Source organism: Spermophilus citellus, assembly GCF_964194105.1.
Source record: "Spermophilus citellus genome assembly, chromosome: 4".
In the NCBI taxonomy this organism is placed as follows: domain Eukaryota; kingdom Metazoa; phylum Chordata; class Mammalia; order Rodentia; family Sciuridae; genus Spermophilus; species Spermophilus citellus.
Genome location: NC_138185.1, coordinates 46260417 through 46283017, shown reverse-complemented (window position 1 = coordinate 46283017; position 22601 = coordinate 46260417). Strand labels below are relative to the sequence as shown.

General features: G+C 36.3%; 1 protein-coding gene across 3 annotated transcripts in view; it reads right to left on the bottom strand.

Moving 5' to 3' along the window:
• The window catches only part of KIZ (kizuna centrosomal protein), a 138628-nt gene that overhangs the window by 37332 nt on the left and 78695 nt on the right, over nucleotides 1–22601 (bottom strand). For all 3 annotated transcript variants that reach the window (XM_081290177.1, XM_081290179.1, XM_081290178.1), the window contains 3 exons: nucleotides 20761–20845; nucleotides 11313–11478; nucleotides 10285–10350 (listed from right to left, as the gene is read on the bottom strand). In XM_081290177.1, coding sequence (XP_081146303.1) covers nucleotides 10285–10350; nucleotides 11313–11478; nucleotides 20761–20845 — 317 coding nt within the window. The remainder of the gene's footprint in view (nucleotides 1–10284; nucleotides 10351–11312; nucleotides 11479–20760; nucleotides 20846–22601) is intronic.

The window sequence follows — 22601 nt, the reverse complement described above, 5'->3', positions numbered from 1 at the left end:
CAGGGCCAGAGACACAAACCAGCACAGGAACAGGACATTCTGATTGAAGAGTCAGATGTATCAGAACTGAAATAGTGAACTATTTTATTTTAGTCATAATTACTGCACAAAACAACATATGAAGGATTAGGAGATGATCCAAAGAAGAAAAACAAAATTAATAAGGTTTGATTTTAAAAAATCAGAAGTTAAAGGATACGCAGTCTGCATAGAAACAAAGTTGGGTAAGGGAGGGAGCTCAAAGACAGATATTGCAAATGGAGTAGACAGGAAGGGTACTATGATTGCAGATACCTTTTAGGGCCAAGAAAGTACACAAAGAAGTGACTCTGTCCAGGTGGACACAATGAAAAAGAAGAGCCCTGTAGCAGGCTGGGGGCATACCCCTGTCCACAGGGACAGCTGTTCCCTGGCTATAGCCTATTGCTGCCAGGTGGGAAAGTGGGCCTAGTCTTGCCGGACTTGTGCCTTTTCTTTTTTCTTTACATGAAACACTACACAAGCTAAATGAAACACATTTGCAACCTAGAAACTAGATGTTAGTAAATAATTTTTATGTTTACTAAAAGTGGCACAAGAACACTTAGGGAAACTGCAGCCAAAGGATATCAAGCTATATGCTGAAAAAAGCTTTTTGTTGAAAGGGTTGAAACCCTGGAACATTATCAAGGGAGGCTGCAACAGTTATATGAAGATTTTTAAGTAGCTATCTGTATTAAATGGACCAGGTTACAGATTCTTTGGATTGAAGAGAATACTTTTTGCTAGGGGTTTTCAAGCAATTCAAATATTCTCCTCTAACAGCCAGGATGTCAACTTCATGATGTAAAAGACACATGAGCCACAAGTAAACCTGAGTCTGAAAATTTGAGAACAGAGTGATCATTAAAGGCTTCACTTCCTAGCCTGTGACTTAGAATTCCAGAGAAATATTTCCTCCCAACAATAATATTAAACTCTCAAAAACTATTGAGTAGTGAAAATAATGAGATAAAACAGACATTTCTAAAGGATTCAATTATTTTCAGTTGGAATGTTCTCATATACACAGAAACAAATACACATACGTGCTCAAGCTTGCAGTTCTGAATCTCAGTCAAGCATCTATTATATACTCGAATCTGTGTCAAGATTGAGTTTAGAAAGTGGAAAATATAGCAGTTTCAATCATAAAACATGGCACTGGGTCCCATCCTTTGTAGTATCCAACTCCAGGAGATTAAAATCTATCCTTGTCTATTCCAGACTGATGACACAATAAGATAAACATATTGTCCCTACTTTGTTACATAAGCTGACTGAACCCAATCTTCCACCTTCTTGCACAGTGCTGAAGGATCACTAAGACTATTTTTTTTCCCTTTTTGATATATATTTTTGTGTCTAGAAAATAGAAACAGCTAGAGAAAGAAAGTGAAAACCTGATGAATAGAGAGAGGTAGGAGAGAGATGATGTTGAAGAAAGGAGAAAGAAAAAGCCTAAGTTATCTTTTATTCTCTTTTATATGCAAATGTACACCTGCCAAAATACTTCTAAATCTACAAATAAAAAGAAGAAGAAAATATCTGATGAACAAGTGCTTTTTGCAATCTATTACAAGAGCCAGATAAAGGCGTGGCTCATCAGTCTCTAAGGGTGTCTGGAGGCAGGGAATTTGCCCATAGCTTCTGCAGAAATCCTTAATGAAAAAGAGTTGGGCCTAGACAGGAAATAACAAAGGGAGATAGATGCAAACAGTACTATCACTAAAGCTAGGAAAAAAACAACCTTGAACCCACAAAGAACTGGGCATCTTCGAGTAAGGATAAGCACTATTCCTAGATGAAGTGGTTAGAAATTTTAAAACTAAACTTGAAAAATATCTTTTGTCCATAGGGATTTTACTTGCTTTTGTAAAATAAAGTAAAATGTCTAAGATATATTTGTTAATTTAAAAGACAAATATCATCACTGAATATCCAGAAATTATCTTATAATCTGCTCAAACAAAAATGATAAAATATTAGGTGGTATGTGCCTTTTCAGTTCTTAAAATCCAGAAAATTCACCTATATTTAGGACTTTAAATAAAACTATGTCTATGTGAGTTGAGAATAATAATTTTTGATCCAAAACAAAAATTACTTTTCACAGACTTTCTATGATAAACTCAATTCCTCCAGTAGACCTGGTCCTGTAAACTTACTGCAGAGGTTTCTCTCTGTGGTTTCACCAAGAGAGTTGGTGCAGGAAATGAATAACTCTTAATTTGTAGGAGCTGCATGGGGATGACCCACGAGACAGAGATTTACATTACTGTCTTAATTTCTATGAAACAACTCAACACTGAAACTTGAAAATAAATGCCAGGTTTGTAACTGGTATTTAATGAACATTCCCAAGATTATCTGAGACAGTTTTGGGGATATTACATTAAGCCCTCTCTATACTTGGGTTCTGCAACCAGATTCAAACCTAGATTGGAAATACTTGGGAGAAAAAAATGCATCTGTACTGAAAACGTACAGATTTTTAAAAAATTATTTCCTAAACAAGACAGTATAACAACTATTTACATAGCATTTACACTGTATTACATATCCTAAGGCATCTAGAGATGCCTTAAAGTATATAATGTTCGTGAGTTTTATGCAAATACCAAGCTATTTTATATATGGGAGTTGCAGTCTTTGCAGATTTTGGTATTCAAGAGAATTCTGCAACTGATTCCCCATGAATACCAAAGGATATACTTCCAACACTGTTCATGGGAGGTGATTTTTCAACTCTCAAACTCATGGAACCCTTAAGCCGGTATAATCTTGATCAGAAGCTAATTTTCTTTCTTTCTTTTTTTTTTTTTCTGGTGCTAAGATTGAACCCAGGGCCTCATGCATGAAAAGCATGTGCTATACCATTGAGCTATGCTCCCAATCCTAAATAACTTTTTAAAAAACATTTTAATCAATTTGTACTTAATAATTCAAGAGAGGAATCAGAAATAATGGCAATCAGTATTATCTTTATCATCTAAAGAAAGACTAGAAATAATCTGTATGAGATAAACTATATGTTAGAAATGTCAAATATGGACCCCCCCACTCCCACCACTGACTGTAGCAGGTTGAATGGTATTTCCCCTACTCAGCCACCTCCACCCAAATTCATGTCCATCCAGAAACTCAGAATGTGATCTTATTAGGAAATAGGTTCTTGCAGATGTACTAGCTAGAAGGTCAAGATGAAATCCTCATGCACTTACAGTGGGCCTTAAGTCCCTTTAATAAGAGGAAATGACCCAGAGACAGAAAAGAAGATAATGTGAAGATGGAGGCAAACATTGAAGTTGTGCCACCATAAGCCATCAGAGGCTGAAAAAGAAAAGGAAGAATTTCCCCCCAGAGTCTCTGGAGGGAGTACAACTGTGCTGACACCTTGATTTCAAACTTCTGCATCCATAACTGTGAGGGAATAAATTTCTGTTATTTCAAGTTTATGGTAGTTTGTTTTTGAGACTTGCCCAGGATAGTCTCAAACTTCTGGAACTCAAGTGATCTTCCTGCCTCAGCCTCTTGAGTAGTTGAAACTACTAAGTTTGTGCCACTATGACTCACTATGTTTGTGGTACTTTGTTACAGCTGCTCTAGGAAAATAATAAACCTTCTGGGCCCCGATTTTATCAAAATACCTAAACCATGACTTCTTTTCTCTTTTAGTTTGTCTCCCGTGCAAAGATTGAACCCAGGGCCTCTTGCATGAAAAGCATGTGCTATACCACTGAGCTATGTTCCCAATCCTAAATAACTTTTTAGGTGGTACTTCAAAACATGATCTACAAAGGCACTATGATGGCTTTGAGACATCTGCTCTACTCCCAAACTTGGGTATTCACCTGGATGTGTTAGAAAATGCTTATGCCTAGGTTCCACCCACCAAGGGTTCTAATGTAATTGGCCAGGGGTATGTCATGGGGATCCCACATGGGATTCTATCATGCAACCACTGTGGAGCATCTCTCCACAGAAGCAGTTAATTTCCTTGAATGCAGAAGCACTCATCAACAGCACTCATCAGAAAGGTGTCTTTTATTCTTTAATGACCACATTAACTAAACACCACCACCCAACAATGAAATAAGGAATGGCTATTGGAAGCAGCAGATAGGAGGCCCCATGGGAGAAGCCCCAGCAGACTGACTCCTGCCCAAGAGACAGGACCATGTAGACTGCAATGGACAATCCCACAGTGTATGATGGCTTCCCTGGTTTTATATAAGTAGGGGATTCCCTGTCCCAAGCACAGCAGGTAATATGTCTCCACTGATTCTAATTAGTAAAGCATCTGAGACAAGACAGGAGAAGCACATTCTAAGCAAAGCCTTGATACTGGAGATGATATGCCACTATATTTTGGAGGTCCAAAGTTGTCAGTGCAGTCTTTTCTTCCAGGATAAATCTAATCACTGATGACAACCTGGCCATTGTACGTTTCTAACTCTTTTCAAGTTTAGTGTAAAACTCAAATAACAATGTTTGGGAGGTAGTCCCCCAGAACTCCAAGTGGCATCGTGCAAATCTATGCTGACCCCCAGGAAAGATGCTAAATGGATGTGTTAGTATGACCTGAAATATTTCAGCTTGCCAAAGAATATCAGTGAGGAATGGCACAGTGAGGCAACCACTTTCAACACAGCTTGACCAAGAGAATTGGTGTCAAAAGAATAAGAGGCTGAATGGACATTCTTAGAGACTTAATCCTCTTGAGATAAAAGCAGAGAGCCCTTTTCACATGGAGCTTAAGGAGATGAGTTTTGCCAGGATGGGCACGTGGGTGGGAAAAGCATTGGTGGAGTAAATGACTGAAAGAGACAGTATTCTGGTCTGAATCAATAATTTAAAGAAACTACTTAATATCCCCATTTTTATTCATTTGTTTGACAAATTAAGTGTCCACTATGTGGCAAACACTGTGTTAGGTGCTGGATTTTCATGACATTTAACATAAGGTAAAATGAAAACTCACTGCTAAAAGTTAAATTTAGTGTAAATACAAACAAAATTTCCAACAGAAGAATTTGACCTTGGAGGGTTATAAGTAGTTCAAAGGGCAATATTCTCTTATAATATTGATAATCCTCACTGTCCTCCTGGCCTGAGTATTTCTGGGAAATACTGTTCAGAATTTCCTTTTACCTGCACATGATCTCAGAGGCCTAGCTATGTTGACTAGCCCTACTTTCCTCTCAGTATAACCTGTACTTGGAAATTGTTGGGAGTTGCTCACTTCTCCAGGCATAGCCCAAGAGAAAGAAAAGATGTGGCTTTGTATATCATTGCTTTCAAAAGCATTCTTGTGGAGCTCATCTTTGTTATGATATATACTGATATTTGATTGAACTAGACACTCTGTTGCAATTGCCTTTTTAGTAAAACAAAAGATACAGGGTGACAGAATAAAAGGAATTCAGGACTCAAATCCTAAAGTAAGTTTTATTCCTGATCCAACACACTAATTACACAGCCCTGAGCAAGACATACAAACCTTTCTAAGTTTCTGTTTGACCATTGTAAGATGAGTTACTAATATTTACCTTACAGGATTATTATTAAGATTAAAAATGATGGAGGCTTACTGAAGACAGGGGCCCAGTCAGTGCTGTTGTTGGTATCCCAGAATTCAGCACAAGAAAAGATGTAATACACATGTAAATGATACTACTTATTATATATGGAAAACTACATACAGATATCAAAATTAATCTTTAATTTCCATCTGGATACTTTAGTGAGAACAACAGACAAATAAAAGTGTAGACTGTATTAACAACAGAGGATTGTTAAGACTATGGGAATGTTTACTCTGGTTGTGTGTGTAGATTTGTGTACATGAGGGCTTCTACGTAAATCTTAGGACAGAAAACTCACATAATGGTGATTAACAAAGCAAATGCCTTTGGAATGACAGCAAACTCCTTAAGGATGAGCCCTCTGCCAAGAAAACTCAAGTTTTGGGGTGATCAGGAAATAAGAAGGGAAAATAAAATATGAGAATGTTGGCATATTGATTCCTTTAGTATAGAATAAGAATTATGGTCTCAGTATTAGAATGATGCCAAAGTTCCCAGAAACAGGAATTTGTTCCCTTAAGAGAGCCACGATTCCTGCCACAGTTCAAACATCCGGCACAGAATCTTACACCTGGAAGACAGCTTAGTGTTGCTGAAATGAAGAGCTTGAAAGTTCTTTTATTACTGAACTATACTCTATAATTGTGTTCTATAAATGTTCTGCTTTGTATATGGCAGTCTCTCAAATATTTAAAGATAGCATTATGCCCTTATCAGGTTAAACATGCCCAGGATGTTTCATCATTGTGAAAATGGTGTAACTTCAGAGTTTCACACTCCAACACCTCTTGTACTTGCCTTGGATCCCACCTCACCCTCTTTCTTTACTATGTGTCTTCTGTAATGGCTGCAAAGCTAACAGACACAGAGAGAAGGACCCACACTAAAGAAAAGCACTCTGGACTACTGAAAGTTACCAGCACCAGGTGTGATGTTTAATGCCTATAATCTCAGTTATTTGGAGGCTGAGACAGGAGGATAGCAAGTTCAAGGCCAGCCATGGGAACTTAGTAAGACCCTGTCTCAAAATAAAAAAATAAAAATGACTGGGATGTAGCTTAGTGGTAGACTGCCTCTAAGTTCAATGCCTAATTAAAAAAAAAAAAACTAACTACTGTAATCTGGTCAATTTGAAGAACTGCTTTAACATAAAGCTTTTAACTAAAACATCTGGTTGTAGTTACATTAGAGTAACCAAAAGTCTCATTTGAAAGCAATACTGTCCACCAGGGAGGTTCACACAAAACAGAACTACAAGAAAACAACAAAGATAACTTTACTGTAATGAGAAAACTGCCCCTATTAGATTGGTTGTTTTAAAAAACATTCCATCCATGTTTGTGTTCTTCCTACTCCATGTTCCATGAAACATTAATTCTATTGGCTGTTAATAGGAAGGATTCCATTTTCAAATAGATGATAACTTATTTGAAACTCTACATTTATACTTTTTAAATAATTTCTCCACTGAAGGTTTTCTTCACATCTTCAATATGCTCCTGTGTATTCTGTATACTGCAGAAGGAGACAGATCACACAGGGTTTGGCTATAAAAAATGACACATTGTTGAAGTATTTTCTGGGTGAAGCATTGCATAGAACACATTTTGAAAAATGCTACATTGTCTATATACACTTATAAGGCTGCACATTAGGGGAGGCTTGCTGCCTGGTGATCAGGTGCCCTGCAATGCCTTCAGCTGTGAGCACATGAGGGTTACTAGGGGCAGGCAGGCACCCATGGGCAGAGATCCAGCTTTGACCTGAGACCCCAGCTGAATCCATCAGCTTTCTGAGATTCTTCTCTAAGTTTTCCTAATTAGAAGTCCCAAAGTAACATGAAACTCTCTTCAAGATTCCTTTTTGATAAGGTAAACATCCTTCTGGATTCAAATAATCAAGTATGTACTCAAGTGGAAATTTTGCAGGAACTAACTTGATGGTACTAAATTACAGTAGGTCCATGCTTGGGCTGGTCTTAGTCCTAAGAGGCTACCACAAATCAGGGAAAGTAAGCAGGTGACAAATGACAGACTGGAGGTATCCAGATACCATCTGGGAGCTTGTCATCAAATTTCTCTTTCTGTGACATGGCATCCCATTTCCTCTGCTTCTTTTCTTCTTTAGAGTTTGCTTTGTGTGGTTCCTTTGACTAGATGTTATTGGTTTAGAATTTTGGTTTAGAACCAGCACAGAAGACCAACAACCCTACTATTATTTACAAGATTATTATTATACATCAGACATAATATGTACCAAGTATCTAGTTTTTATGTGGCAGATGAACATGACTGCATTTAAACTTGGAAGACAATCCTGTCAAGTCTGCTTTCTCTGTACAAAGGCTCAGTAGGTAGAGAAACAGAGCAGGGAGTGAAAAGACATTGATGGCCGATGCCAAAGCTTAGGCTCAACTGCTATACTGCCTTAACTTCTAGGGGAGAGTCTGATATTCCTTTTCTTTGGAATATTTTAGAAAGAATTCAGACCATACAAACACAACCAGTAAGCACCTATACAAACCCATACTTCAACAGAACTATTATAAAGGGGTGAGTGGAATCTGTCTTAAATCAAACAATACACTTGCTTTATTCTACTAAAACACAAATCTTTAAATAATTATGCCAAAACCACAAAAATTTAATGATGGTCAGAAACTTAAGAGACCAAGGTGGCTACAATGACAGCAACAGTAATAAGCAGAACCAAGATGCAAAACGCCCTTCAATAAAAACTTTGTGGGAGATTCAAGGGTTGGGGGCACAGAAGAATGAAAGTTTGGTGGCAAAGACAGAGAACAGCAATGCTTAAACAAGCAAGTGGCTTTCCAAAAGTTTTTCATGTCCAGCAGGTTGATGGAATTGTAGTTTCTTTTATAAAGTCTTACTTGCAAATAGACTTGATTACTTTTAGACACATCATACTTCTTTCTGCATGAAAAGAAGATTTAAAACCTTGAGAAAGTAAGTGACACAGACATAATGAAGAATGAAATTATGTCATTTGCTGGTAAACGGATGAAACATTGAGCTAAGTGAAATAAGCCTGATTTAGAAAGTCAAGGATTGAATGTTTTCTCTTATGTGAAACTTAAGGACGGGGGAAATGGGGGAGAGAATGAATTCTAAATCTACCAAACAATGCTGTGTCCATGTACTAATACACCACAATGAATACTGCTTATATAATTATAATGCACTATAATTAAAATAATAATTATAGAAGGAAGATCAGTAGAGCAGAGTAATAGGGTTAGGGAAGGGAAGAGGGAGGGAAAGGGTAGATACTGGGGAATGGGATTGATCAAATTATGTTATGTGCATGTATGATATGACATAATGAACCCCATTATTATGCATAATTATAATGTACCAATAAAATTTTTAAAAAAGAAAGTCTATGAGGTAATAACATTTGCATTAATTTTGGGGCATTACTTACAGCAAGGGAGATGGGAAAAAGTACAGAAAAGAGAATTAAGAAAGGGCAATGAGGTCATTTTCTGGTTTCTTCTCAATAAGCCTTATAATTTTAACTCAAACAAATTCAGAGACCATTCATTACATACTTCTACATTCAAAAGTAAATACAAGTAAAAGGCATCCAAATGATTTCCTAGTTATCTTCAGTTTAGGATCTTCTAAATTTCTCCTATTAATAAAAATAATCAAGTGGGGACCATAACAGTTTTCTCAAAACAATAAATATCACTGAAAAAAAATTTAAAAGGAAAGAAAACCCCTGTATTTTGGAGTGAAATACTATCTGATATACAAAATAAATAATAATTGTTCCATTATAAGCTCCTTTTTTAAAAACCAGAGTTCATCACAGAAGCATGAGTTTAAAAAATTAATCATCATGCCATGAATTGTACTGCCATAAAAACAAACCATTCTTTTCTGCTTATAAACAAGAACAAAACTTCCACATATGCAGATGCATGCCTTAATACCTCAGTGCAATGGTGTATTTACTTGTATAAATATTTAAAGTCAGACCTTCGAATTTATAATGAAGTAGTACACCACTTTACAAAGTAAGGTGCTAGTAAATTTAGATGTATAATAAATAGAACTCTGTTTAGAATACTAATTGCTGCTGTTGATATTCTAAACCTAAAAACAGTAATTATATCATTCAGATTCCCTCTAAACACACCTAATACTTGTGCGGAAATCTTAATAGGTCTTGATGAAGGCTGACTGGTGAAATTTTTGAATTACCAGGTAGGATGTGTAATGAGGCACCAGAAAATTTCCTGTCTGGAACTTTTTTCCCCTGTTCTTATTTTATGGATACACCTGTAATTATTACGGGAAAGAAAAGAGTAAAATCAGAAACATCTGTACTTCATCATGCAATGACTGGGTGTTCCTCTGGGGACTGACCATTCTCATACAGATGCAGGTGCTAAAAGGCGCATGATGGAGGATGCTCACATGTGTAAATGTATAACAACATCATGATGAAGAGTTCAATAGACATGGTCTTCTGCCACCTTAGTCTAGGATAATGTAAGTTTGTATGTTATGATCCTATAATTAATGCTCCAGCATACTGTAGTTGAATATACTTGCTCCTAGCAGGGTTCACAAACCACTAATTATAATGTTCTGGTTATGTAAAAAGACTACAGACTATGTTTGAAACTGTCAGGCAACCATAATTTTACCTGTGATTGGGACCTTTGCAGCCAGGCTTTCTTCCTTACTTTCGTCTTTGCTGTCACTTGAAGCTTCTAAAAGTTGAATACATGATCATAAAAATGTATTTCAAAGTGATGGAACAGAGTTTTGTTTCCTCTATCCCTCCCTCCCTCCCTATTTTTGTTGTGCTAGGGATGGAACAGAGAGCTTTGCACATGCTAGGCAAGTGCTTTACTACTAAGTTATCCTCCTAGCTCCACTTTGGGCTTTTAACTGCCATTCATTTTATTTTCACTGTCTCTTCATTCCTATTTTTGGTTAGTTTATTTCTTGTCTGAAATAGCACTGCTTCTAAGAGGAAACTTATACTAAGGTGTCTCTATGTTGATGTCATGAAAAATAATTTAGTTTTGACATCTATCAAATTTGGAAGGGACTTAAAACAAATGAGCCTCAAATCCTCTGCATGTAAATTGACTTATGGATATTTTTTAAGCAACTCATAGCTGTCTTGGAAATACCATTAAAGTGGTTTACTGGCAGGTCTTACTAGTAATGCCAAAATAACCACAGTTTCTAGGTACTAACAATTGATTATTAAAATTTGGAGCATAAATTCACTGATTCCTAATTATCTGTGTAGACTCTGGTAAGGTTCTATTACAATTAAAAAATAAATAAATAAAATAAAATTAAGTGGCATCAAAAACTTCATAGTACTTCACAGAATAATTTTAATGAAATCATCCTCATCTTTATGGGATCAAAATTATCCACTGCCAATTGATTAGATTTGCTAAGATTTCATAACTTATAAATTCTTACTCCATTAGAAATTCTGCAGAGCTACAGACCTACAATTAAGTTTTCCAATCCTGTTGGACTAAATGAGAATGTATATATCTATTGCAAGGTGAAATAAAACAAAGAACATTTTGCATCTTAAAATCAGAGATAGCTTCTAGTCATGGTATTTTATAGGTATACCTTAAGAAAGACTATGTTGCATTCACTCTGAATGCCTTTTTGCTGTGGATAGACTAACAATAATTACCTTGTTCCCTTGTACAAACACTGTTGAGCCACAGAGCCGGTTTTGCTTCCTTTATTCCACTATTGTCATTCAGAATAGATGGCAAGCTGCAAGATGATTCATTACTATGAATAGCTGACCTATCACCACACTCTTCTGTAAGGGCTTTTTTCAATAATGCTGTTGCCTACAGTGTTTCAAAGAAAGCACAAAGAAATCAAAACAAATTGTAACCACATTCTCCTTGGTCTCAAAGACCCAGCCTTCAAATTTAACTTTGGGTTAAGTCTTACTTAGGATTTAATTTGCTTCCTAACATTAACTGAAATTAAAATGTCCTCAAGATAAAATAATATCTGGTTATTTTTCCAGCATAACTTAATTCTTCACAACCATTTACACTTATAATAATATATTTTCTGAGGAATGAATCTTATGTAGTGCAGAAATGTTCTTCTACTTGTGAATTATGTGTATAAAATGTGATCACTTCTGTTAATCTGGGCTGTTTTATCCTTCCTTCAATATATATAAAAGTCAGAGTGCCTGACCTCCTTTCTGAAGAAAAGATTTACACTTTCATTGCACAAATCCTATTTTCCAGGCATGTAACACAGAGGTGGTCTGGATTGAGAAAGACATCTGGAAAAAAACATGACCATGAAGTATCCCAATCTCCTAGAGGTGACTCCTGAACTCCCTCCAAATGAGAAGATGGCAGAAAAACTTTGTGGCCAAGGAAGATACACTGAGCAAAAAGATAACTGACCTGATTCTAAATCCTAATCTTCAATCAAGGTTAAAGAAAATCTGCACTTTGCCTTTAAGTCTGCTGGTGAGATGGGAAAACTTACCTGCCATACTGCCTATCTTTTTTTCAAAGTGCACTAGACTGTCTTTCTTAAGTAGGGGGACACAGATTTTATCATAGCCAACTTGAGAGATGAAAAAGTGGCAATAAACAGGAGCAAGGTTAGAACTCATATCTTTTAATTTTTCAGTCAGCACTTTTCCCCAAAGACATAAAAATATGCTGGTAAGAGAGTTAAATGTTTAGTACACAACCATTGATCACATCCTATTAAAAAACGACAATTTGCTAAGGTAGTTGAAGAAAAAACTTAGGTGGTAGTGGTGGTCACCTTTCACTGCTATCTGATGACAGAAAGACAGGGCAGTGTCCAACTCAACATGTGAGGAGTGGACACAAGACTTTATAATATGAATAAAATAACTGGCCAAAACCTCACAGGTCATCTTTAGTCCATGACTGTATAAGTAGTACAATTACTCAGCAAACAATGAAGAAAAAAATAATCTATGCTTGTAATTAACACAGAAGAAGACAGAGATGCTCTGGCAGGGAGAATCAATGAAGCAGAGCATGGGAGAACTAGCCTGCCTCATTTAGCTCTGAAGATATTTCAAACCACTGTCTTTAGTCCTGACATCCCTGCAAGGCTATTGCCTTCTGCCTTCCTAGAACTGACTGGTTTCTTGGACTCAGGGAAAGAACAGCTGATTTGGGAGATAGGGATAAGGGATTCTAGTCATTGGTCAAAGGACTTGGGGTCAAGTTAGCCTTGTAGGCAGGACCTTGCTGCAGTCTAGTTCTAGCGACCAGAAGCTTTTGCTCTGTTTGTGTAAACTAGTTCCTGGGTTTTATTCTAATTGAGATAAATCTCTGTTGGAGTGGTCTGCTCAGTATTCTCATTTCTGAAGACTGGGAGACTGGGCCTTTAAAGCTCAGGCCAAAGCTGGTTCCCATCACTAGCTGTCATACTGCCTCTATCCCAACAGCATATGTGGAACTCTTTAACTTACCTGCTTCCAAAATCTGCCCAGAAAGAAAAAGGAAGAGAGTAGATATTGCCTATTTGAACTGCCATCACTCAACTATGAATGTGCCCTCTGGACTGTCCTGAGGGTCTCCATCCATCCTGATCTAGTTGGTGCCTAGTAATCCTAAGCATATGAAAAGCATTTAAAAATATGAACAAAAACAACTGGGCTAAATCCTGTAGCAAAAGCTATAATTTTCCTTTGCTGAGGTTTAAAAAAGTTGATTCTCAGAGGCTTCACATCTGTACTTCTAAATTATATTACTTTATGTAATAGCTATAATTAATAATTTATGATGTGACTTCTTAATAATAAGTTTTTTAAAACAAATTAGAGTACTGAACCCAGAGGCACTTTACCACAGAGCTACATCGCCCCTGCCCCACTGAGCCACCCCACCCACCCTGTTTTTTGGAGATAGGACCTCACTAAATTAGGATCTCACCAGGCTTGGCCTTTTGAACTTGTGATCCTCTTGTCTCAGTTTCTTGAGTAGCTGGGATTATAGGTGTGTGCTACCATGCCTGGCAATAATCACTGTCTTAGCACACATTTTAAGAATAAAATTGTTAAAGGTCTTTTGAAGTTTTTAAAACTTTTTTCCTGTAGAATCTGTAATGCAAAGATTTATATTTCTTTTTTTCTCTCCCCAGTATTGAGATTGAACCCAGTGACTTCACCACTGAGCTATATCTCCAAACCCCTTTTTGTTGTTGTTGTTGTTTTGACTTTTTTGGTACTGGGGAATTAAACCCAGGGGTGCTTAAGCACTGAACCACATCCCCAGCCCTTTTTATTTTTTGAGACAGGGAAGTTGCTTAGGGCCTTGCTAATTTGCTGAGGCTGGCTTCAAACTCATCATCCTCCTGCCTCAGCCTCCTGAGTTGCTGGGATTACAGGCATAGTCCATCATGTCTGGCTTTCCTTTTTGTTTTGTCTTTTGATGGGATCTCATTAAATCTCTGAGGCTGGCCTCAAAATTTACAATTCTACTGTCTCAGCCTTTTAAGTAGCTGAGATTACAGGCATGCACCACTGGGCCTGTCCCAGATTCAGACATTTTTAAGTAATTTAAAATAAAACAACTTTATCATTGCTCTCCTCCCCTAAATCCTGAAACTGTTTTGGATTATAAATGACTCAGATTATTTCTCTCTAGTCCCCATGCAAGGTATCAGAATCAAAAGGAGACATGTCAAATTAACAAAATGGAACCAGAAGGCCATATAAGAAAAGTCCTTTATATATATGCTTATGACAGAATCTATGCAAGGAATTCCTCAAAACTGCAGTATTCCACTCCACACAAGCCAGCTGCAATATTCCTGGTATGCTGTTTAAACAAGTACATTTGCCTAACAATAGCTGTCTCCACTGGGGCATGAACACTAACTTCTGCAACAAGCTCCTATAATCAAGGTCTTTGTTTTAAGATAGTTATGTGGACCTCTCCATTTCTAGCACTTCTCTTTTAAAGCTGCCCCTTTGTCTAACCACTTTGGATGCACCTATGGTCCACCACAGCATGTGTATCCAGGATTGCATGTATCTATAATCACAAATAAACTCTGCTTCAGAGAGCTGGTATCTGTTAAGCATTTTAGACTGACACTCCTAATGCTACAAATTGATCTGTTTCATGTGTCTGTTTCATATAGACACTTTTCTTGTTTGAGATGGATTTGAACTGGGCTTCAAAAGAATACAGAATAAAATGCTGTAATATCTTTCTAATATGTCCCCATATGTTTGATAAGAATAACAATACTACCAACTGGTTCTGTGCTGAGATCTCTTCTCCATGGTGAGATCTCTACTCGATGGTGAAGTAAGTAATGTGGTGGGCATACTACTCCAAATTTAACACATTAAACCCATATTTTGAATTCTATGAATATTTCAATAAAATTAACACTTAAAATATGTTGAAAATCATAATCTAAACTTTACATATCCTTATATATCCTACAAAATTTTCATATATATATATATATATATATGAAATATACATATATTTTCAAATGCTTGAAAAACCATCTATTTATTACTTTTCTTAAAAGAATACAACTCTAAAAGCATAACATTATTTCAAAATTACTATAAGTGGTATATTGATTGCCCAATTTAAGTTTTTACAGGTTTTGCTCATCTGGGATGATAGGATTTAATGGGTTAATTGATTTTATGTATTTTATCCCATTTATGTTCACCACTCAATATTCATTTCCAGAATTTTTTTGACAGAAACATTTATAAAAGAAAGCACTCATCTCAGGCTGAGGTTGTAGCTCTGTGATAGAGCACTTGCCAAGCACATGTGAGGCACTGGGTTCAATCCTCAGCATCACATAAAAATAAATAACTAAGATAAAGGTATTGTGTCCATCTACAACTAAAAAAAATTAAAAAGCACTCATCTTTTAGAATACTTCTGTAGGCAATTTCTCAAAAATGAGTAATTTATATCCATAAAGATTTTGGCGGATGGTAAAATTGCAACATAAGAATGAATGATTTGACTCTACTAGACCATGGAACCAAAAGAGAGAGCTGTGGATCTGCCTAATTGGTCATCTGTAAAGGAATCCACAAGTTCCTAACAAGCAGGAAATAATGATAAGGGGATACAGAAACAAAAGTCAGTCTTAGGCAAGGAGAGGTTATAAGTATTCTAGTCAAAGACAACTTCTTCAGAGTCAGGGAAAACATCTGTAAAAAACTCTCAACACACAATGCTTGCAGATGTTCCCAAAATAGGTACTTGTGGGGAAGCCCCAATTTGAAAGAGCTTATCTAAGAGTGAGGAAACAAACTCATGCCTGCAAAGGGACAAAGGCCCAGAGAAGGGTTAGCAAGCTGTTTTACACATCTCACACTGGGACTGAATGAGTTTTGCAAATTAGAGTTCCCTCTCAAAAAAATACTGCCAGATAATCTACCGTGGTCCTTCTGATAGGGCTTATGAATGGCCTATGCAGAGCTTTTAACTTGTCTACTACTAATAAAGGCTGTCTTTGAATTACATATTTTTGGAGCCCAGGAAGGGAAACTGAAGAGTATCTCACTGTTCTCAGTAGTCTGAAGCCTAGATCAATACCAACAAATAAGTCCCTCACCTTTCTGCCTTTCCAGGAGCAGGAGACAAGACTTGGAAATCAAGCACCAGGGCATCTATGAGTGACTGATGCTGATACCTCTGTATTTCAGATTTTACAGCAGTTAAGTCACTCTATGAACTATACTTAGTAGTTTATTTCTAGAATTATAGACCCAATTCTATTAGAACTTTCCTCAAAGTTCAGTTTAAATATGGATTTTATAATGTTTAGAAACACAAGAATCATCTAGGTTGACTTAAGTTACACCAAGAAACAATTTACCAATTTATATATTCAAATGCATACATAGCTATTAATGGAAAGGACATTGTGTTCTGACACCATTAAGAAAAAGGAAAGGCTGCTAAAAATATTTAAACAAAATGTACAAATTTATATTTTAAAAGTTCTCATAAATCAGTAAGAAAAGGTATTACTTATCTAATGTACAAATGAGCCAAGAACATGAACTGGCAAATTATAAAAAAGTACAAATGGCTAACAATTGGGTAGGAAAAAGTTTGACCTCAATTGGAATAAAAAGGTCAAATGAACAACAACAAAAAAAGGGATATCATTTTTACTTCTCAAATTGGTTCCAAAAAATTGATAATATTTGTTTTATAAAGAAATCAGAGAAATGATATTTTCATTTATTATGGCTAATTCCTATGACCCTTCCAGAATGAGATCTAGCAATGAATAGCAAAAGCCTGAAAGATGTACATATTTTTTGACCTAACAATCTAATACCTAGGAATTCATTTTAGGGATATATCATAGATACTTGAAGAAACCAAATTGTACAGATGTTCTCTGAAGCTTTCTTACGGGATGAAATATTAGAATAAATTTATTTGTTCAACAACAGGTAACTAGTTAAAGAGAGAATGACAAGGAACCTGTGTAAACTCATTTGAAGTGAGGTAGAAGAACATGTATGAAAGAAAATTCTTTTGAGGCAAGTGGAGAAAAAAAGGAGGTTATGTGTATAAAAAATGGAACACATGTTTGTCAATAATATTAAATGTTAACCTCAATGCCAACAGTTATATATGAATTATATTTGTTTATCTTGGTATTTCAAAGTTTTCTTGCTTCCTCTTGATTTTTAAAGAAAACACATGATAGCTCTAAAGGAATCTGATTTCTGTAAGGGTGGTACAAATACAAACTGAATATGAAAGGAGCTGATAAAATTAAATTCCCTTCTACATATAAACCAGTTCTACTAACACAGTTGCAAAAAAGCAAGGGAATTAAAAACTATGGCTATAGATGGTAGATGACATTTTCCCCTAGTACACAGATTTAATTGACTTTTCCTCAAGAAACTTCTTTCTGGACACCAGAAGTAATTTTTTAGTGTTTAAAAGGAAAACAGCACCATCACTTAAATTATACTTAAGTGAAAGGAGAGGAAAATATTTTGTGCATTTAACAATTATAAGAAAGAGGAAATATTCATATGAGTCTGCAAATGAGTATTTAGGAAATAAGAACAAGAAAACAGTCTATCATTTAGGGACTGAATCTTACTGGTGAATAAAATTAGTATGTGTATGATGGGGGACATGACTTGACTTATTCTGAGTTGCTCTGCCTTGTTGAAGTTCTCCCAATTGGAAATAAGTATCACTTAGGAAAAAAAGGACTTTTAAGTCAATTTGTATTTTTTTTTTTTTTTGAGAAGGGTACCAGGAATTGAACTCAGGGGAACTGGACCACTGAGCCACATCCCAATCCTCTTTTGTATTTTATTTAGAGACAGAGTCTCACTGAGTTGCTTAGGGCCTTGCTGTTCCTGAGGCTGGCTTTGAACTAGTGATCCTCCTGTCTTAGCTGCTGCAAGTGCCACTGCACCAGCCCAATTTGTATTTTAATGAAGCACCCAACTCACATTTTTTTCCAGATAAAGTAATTACAAATATTTCTGAATTAAAAGCATGCAGCTCAATTATGTAATTGCTCAATGGTTATATGGGCACTGCTGGATCTTATCTGGTCTCAAGAGGATATAATCTGAGTTTCTGTGGCTTTGATGATGTATTTACTCAAGAGAAGGGATTGACTGGAGCTGACAGCACAGGGACCCACAGGTAAACATGATTTTCATGTGGCTGTTTAATTAGCCATTTACCCAAGAGATCAAAGTAAATATTTTAATCTTTACCAGACTCGGTTGAGTAATTTCTAATAAAGCTTTCTTAAATTTTGAAAATGACTTATTTTTAAGATTTTATCCAAAGAGAGATATTTAACCCATAGTATTTACTAAATTTATATATTACTTCAATACACAAAACAATTAAAAGATACTGTATTTGGCTAATCATAAAAGGATGGTGTGGTGTGGGGACAAAGCTCAGTGGTAGAACTCTTGCTTAGCATGTGTGAGAGCCTGAGTTTGATTCCCTGCAACACACACACACACCCACCCTCACACACACACACACTATGTGTAAAACCTAAACAGTTTCAGAGCCCACAAAAACATTTTGGAAATTTCTAAAGTTCATAAGGCTTGCCTTGCCTCAATCATTTTGGTAACATTGCTTCTTTGGGGGTGTGCATTTCTTCAGCCACACCTAAAGATTTAAATGTTTGAAAAACTGCCTTTTCCATTTTTAAAAATGGGTTGTGTCATTAATTTATTGGTACATTTTATGATTATCACTAAGATGAGACTATGATAAGTTAAAAAGGAATAAACATCCACTGGGGGAGGCAGAATATTATTTGACTCATTAGTTATTAGTTGGGCAGCGCTCTTCCCCACTAAATGAAGGTATTATTTGAAAAATTATGAATAGGTTGGTTGCTTGTAACTTGAAGCATGTCTTCTAATGTAAATAATACCTTTTAAAAAAAGATTAGATAATAAAAGGAAGTCAACCAATAATTATTTCATTCTTAATGTGGCTGAGATATGATATACTTGGAATGAACAAAAATAGAAAACAATGTTGTTACAAAAGAGTGTCAAAGAAAATGAAAAAATAGAAACAAAATTCTTAAGATCTATGTTAATCAGCTGTGTACAGTAGAGCCAAGTATGTAATCCTAGCAACTCAAGAGGCTGAGGCAGGAGGATTGCAAATTTGAGGTCAGCCTCAGTAACTTAGTAAGACCCTGTCTCAAAACAAAAATTTAAAAAGCTGGGGATGTGGCTTAGTGGTAGAGCATCTCTGAGTTCAATCCTCATTATGCCAACCCCTCCCCACCAAAAAAAAAAAAAAAAAAAGACCCCACAAATGTCTTGCTTTTCTTAAAGCATACTGAAAAATTCATACAAATGGTATCCATCTCTAACCAAAAAAATGATACATTGTTTATTGAGTCACACACAATGTAATAAATGAAAATTCACAGGAAGGATATGCACAAGATGACCTCTGAAGATGGGCTTGTAATCTATAAAGGACACACAGGAGGCTCTGTCTCTATCTATAATCATTTAAAATATCTTTCCCACTAAGAAAAAGATAGGGGGAAGGATTAGCAGAGGAGGGGGTGAGAAGAGAAAAAGAACAGGAGAAAATGACAAAAGATAAGTGAATGTGGGAGGGCAGAAGAAGTGGGGAAAGGACTGGTGGATTTGGGGCATGGGATTGGTGGGTGCATCCTATTTTGTATACAGACGTGGTTGGAATGCTTAAAAAAAAGTCCTTCTACTTTCTTTTAATTTGGGGGGGCAAGGAAAGGAGGGGCTTGAGGACTACTAAAGGTGCTCTGAAAGGCTTAAGGGGCTTTAGAAGGCATAGCCACACGGGTATGTGACATTAGAGATAGAGGGAGGGACACATGTAGAATCCTTGAACTATGTGGATGACAAAAACAAAACCCCCAACCAACCAACTTAGAAGTCTGAAAATCTTGTTATATAAATGGAAAAAAAAAAAAAAAACATACTTTGAAACAAGACCTTTCACAAGACAATCAACTTAGAAGAAAGGTGTTTCTCTGAATATGACTTTTTCAGGGAATGATAAATAATAGAAACACTAAATCTGGGCTTCTTGGTCCTTTCATTGTGCTCCTCAGGAATTTGCTCACTGTTTTCATTTTCTATTCAGCATATTCAAACTCTCCCTCCGCGCCAGCTCCAGAGTCAGGTTTTTCCTTTCTCTTTCCCAAACCATGGCAGAGCTCCCTCTTTTACTGCCTCAATCCTAAAACAAATAAATAAAATTCCCTAAGGGACTATAGAAATCATTTCATAGCACTGTCCAAACACCTCCAGTAGCTCTCTAAAACCTACTAACTGAACAAAGTCTCTCTAGCTTGGGACTAGAGTAGCGCACAATATGGCCAGGGATTGAAATCAGGGGCACTTGGCCACTGAGCCACATCCCCAGCCCTATTTTATATTTTATTTAGAGACAGGGTCTCACTGAGTTGTTTAGTGCCTCACTTTTGCTGAGTCTGGCTTTGAACTTGTAATTCTCCTCCCAAGCCACTGGGATTATAGGCATGTGCCACCATGCCTGGCTGGTCCACAATTTTGATTAAGAAAACAGGTTACTTACCTCTTCTTTCAGAGGATTATGTTCTTTCAAGGTGGTAATACACTGACCCAAATGTGCCCCCAGTAAGTCTGGGACTTGTTTAGATCTGTAAAACAGAAACAGAAGACACACCACAGATTTACAGCATAATATTCCCACATTTTTAAAGGCAAGTTAGTAGGAGAAAGTTTATCCAGAAAAGTCTGGAACCAAACATATTCTGAACTAAAGAAACTATGAGCTTTAAGTCCAAATATTTTTTTTTTAATTTTAAAGTTTTTGGTTATGATTTCATTGCTAAATGAGCATTCTCAACTTTGGCTGCACAGAGAACCACCTGGGAAGCTTTGTAAAATCTGGTACCTAATATCTTACAGAGTATAATGGAATTGGGCTATGGTATGGCCTAACTGTTGGTTTTTTTAAACTCATGAAGTGATTCCAAAGTGTAGCCATGAACTTTGGAAGTCCCTCCAATTAAAGGTAAGTAGAAAGACTTTTTTTTTTTAAAGTATTTCAATCGTTCCTGTAACTTGTGTAGGAAGTACTGTGTGAATGGTTAATTTCCTAAATGTTCTTAAGAGAAACAGATCACATTTGTTTCACTTTTACCATGTTCTGCTTATAATTTAAGAAAAAATTAAGATACTATTATCAGAAAGTTAAAAAGTAAGTCTGACAGGATGAAATCTTAGAGTAGTTTTGATTTGCATTTCTCTAATTGCTAGAGATGTTGAACACTTTTTCATATATTTGTTGATCAATTGTATTTCTTCTTCTGTGAAGTGTCTGTTCAGTTCCTTAGCCTCGCAATCATCAAGAATACAGGCAACACAGGCTGGGGCTGTAGCTCAGTGGTAGAGTGCCTGCCTCACACATGTGAGGCACTGGGTTCAATCCTCAGCACCACATAAAAATAAAGATATTGTGTCCACCTACAACTAAAAGAAAATATTTAAAAAAAAAAGAATCTAGGCAACAATAAATGTTGGCGAGGATGTGGTGAAAAAGGCACACTCATACATTGCTGGTGGGACTGCAAATTGGTGCAACCACTATGGAAAGCAGTATGGAGATTCCTCAGGATACTGGTAATGGAACCATCATTTGACCCAGCTATCCCACTCCTTGGTCTATACCCAAAGGACTTAAAATCAGCATACTATAGTGACACAGCCACATCAATGTTTATAGCAGCTCAATTCACAATAGCTAAACTATGGAATCAACCTAGGTGTCCCTTAATGGTTGAAAGGATAGAGAAAATGTGGTATATATACTCAATGGAATATTACTCAGCTTTAAAGAAGAGTAAATTTATGTTATCTGACAGTAAATGGTTGGAGTTGGAGAATGTCATGCTAAGTCAAATAAGCCAATCTCACAAAACCAAAGGCTGAATGTTTTCTCTAATATGCAAACACTAAGTCACAATAAGGCCCTGGAGGTGGGAGGGTGGGCACTAGGGAAGAATAATGTTACCATAGATTAGGTAGAGGGAAGTGATGGGAGGGAAAGGGAGGGGATGTGAGGATAGGAAAGATATTAGAATGGAACAGACATTATTATTATATGTATATATGTAACTGTATGACCAATATGATTCTGCAACATGTACACTCAGAAAAATGAGAAATTATATTTCATCTATGTATCAAAGTGCATAAATGCATTCTATGTCACATATAGCTAATTAAAACAAATAAAACATTTTTAAAAAGTAAGTCTATACTGCTGTGTAGACAGTGATATTATTAAACTAAAAGCAACCAAAAGAAATGTCTCATTATATGGTTGCAGAAAATGTACAAGATGAATCTGGAGCATCCTGCTGTATCAGAAAATAAGGAAGCTCTTAAAGA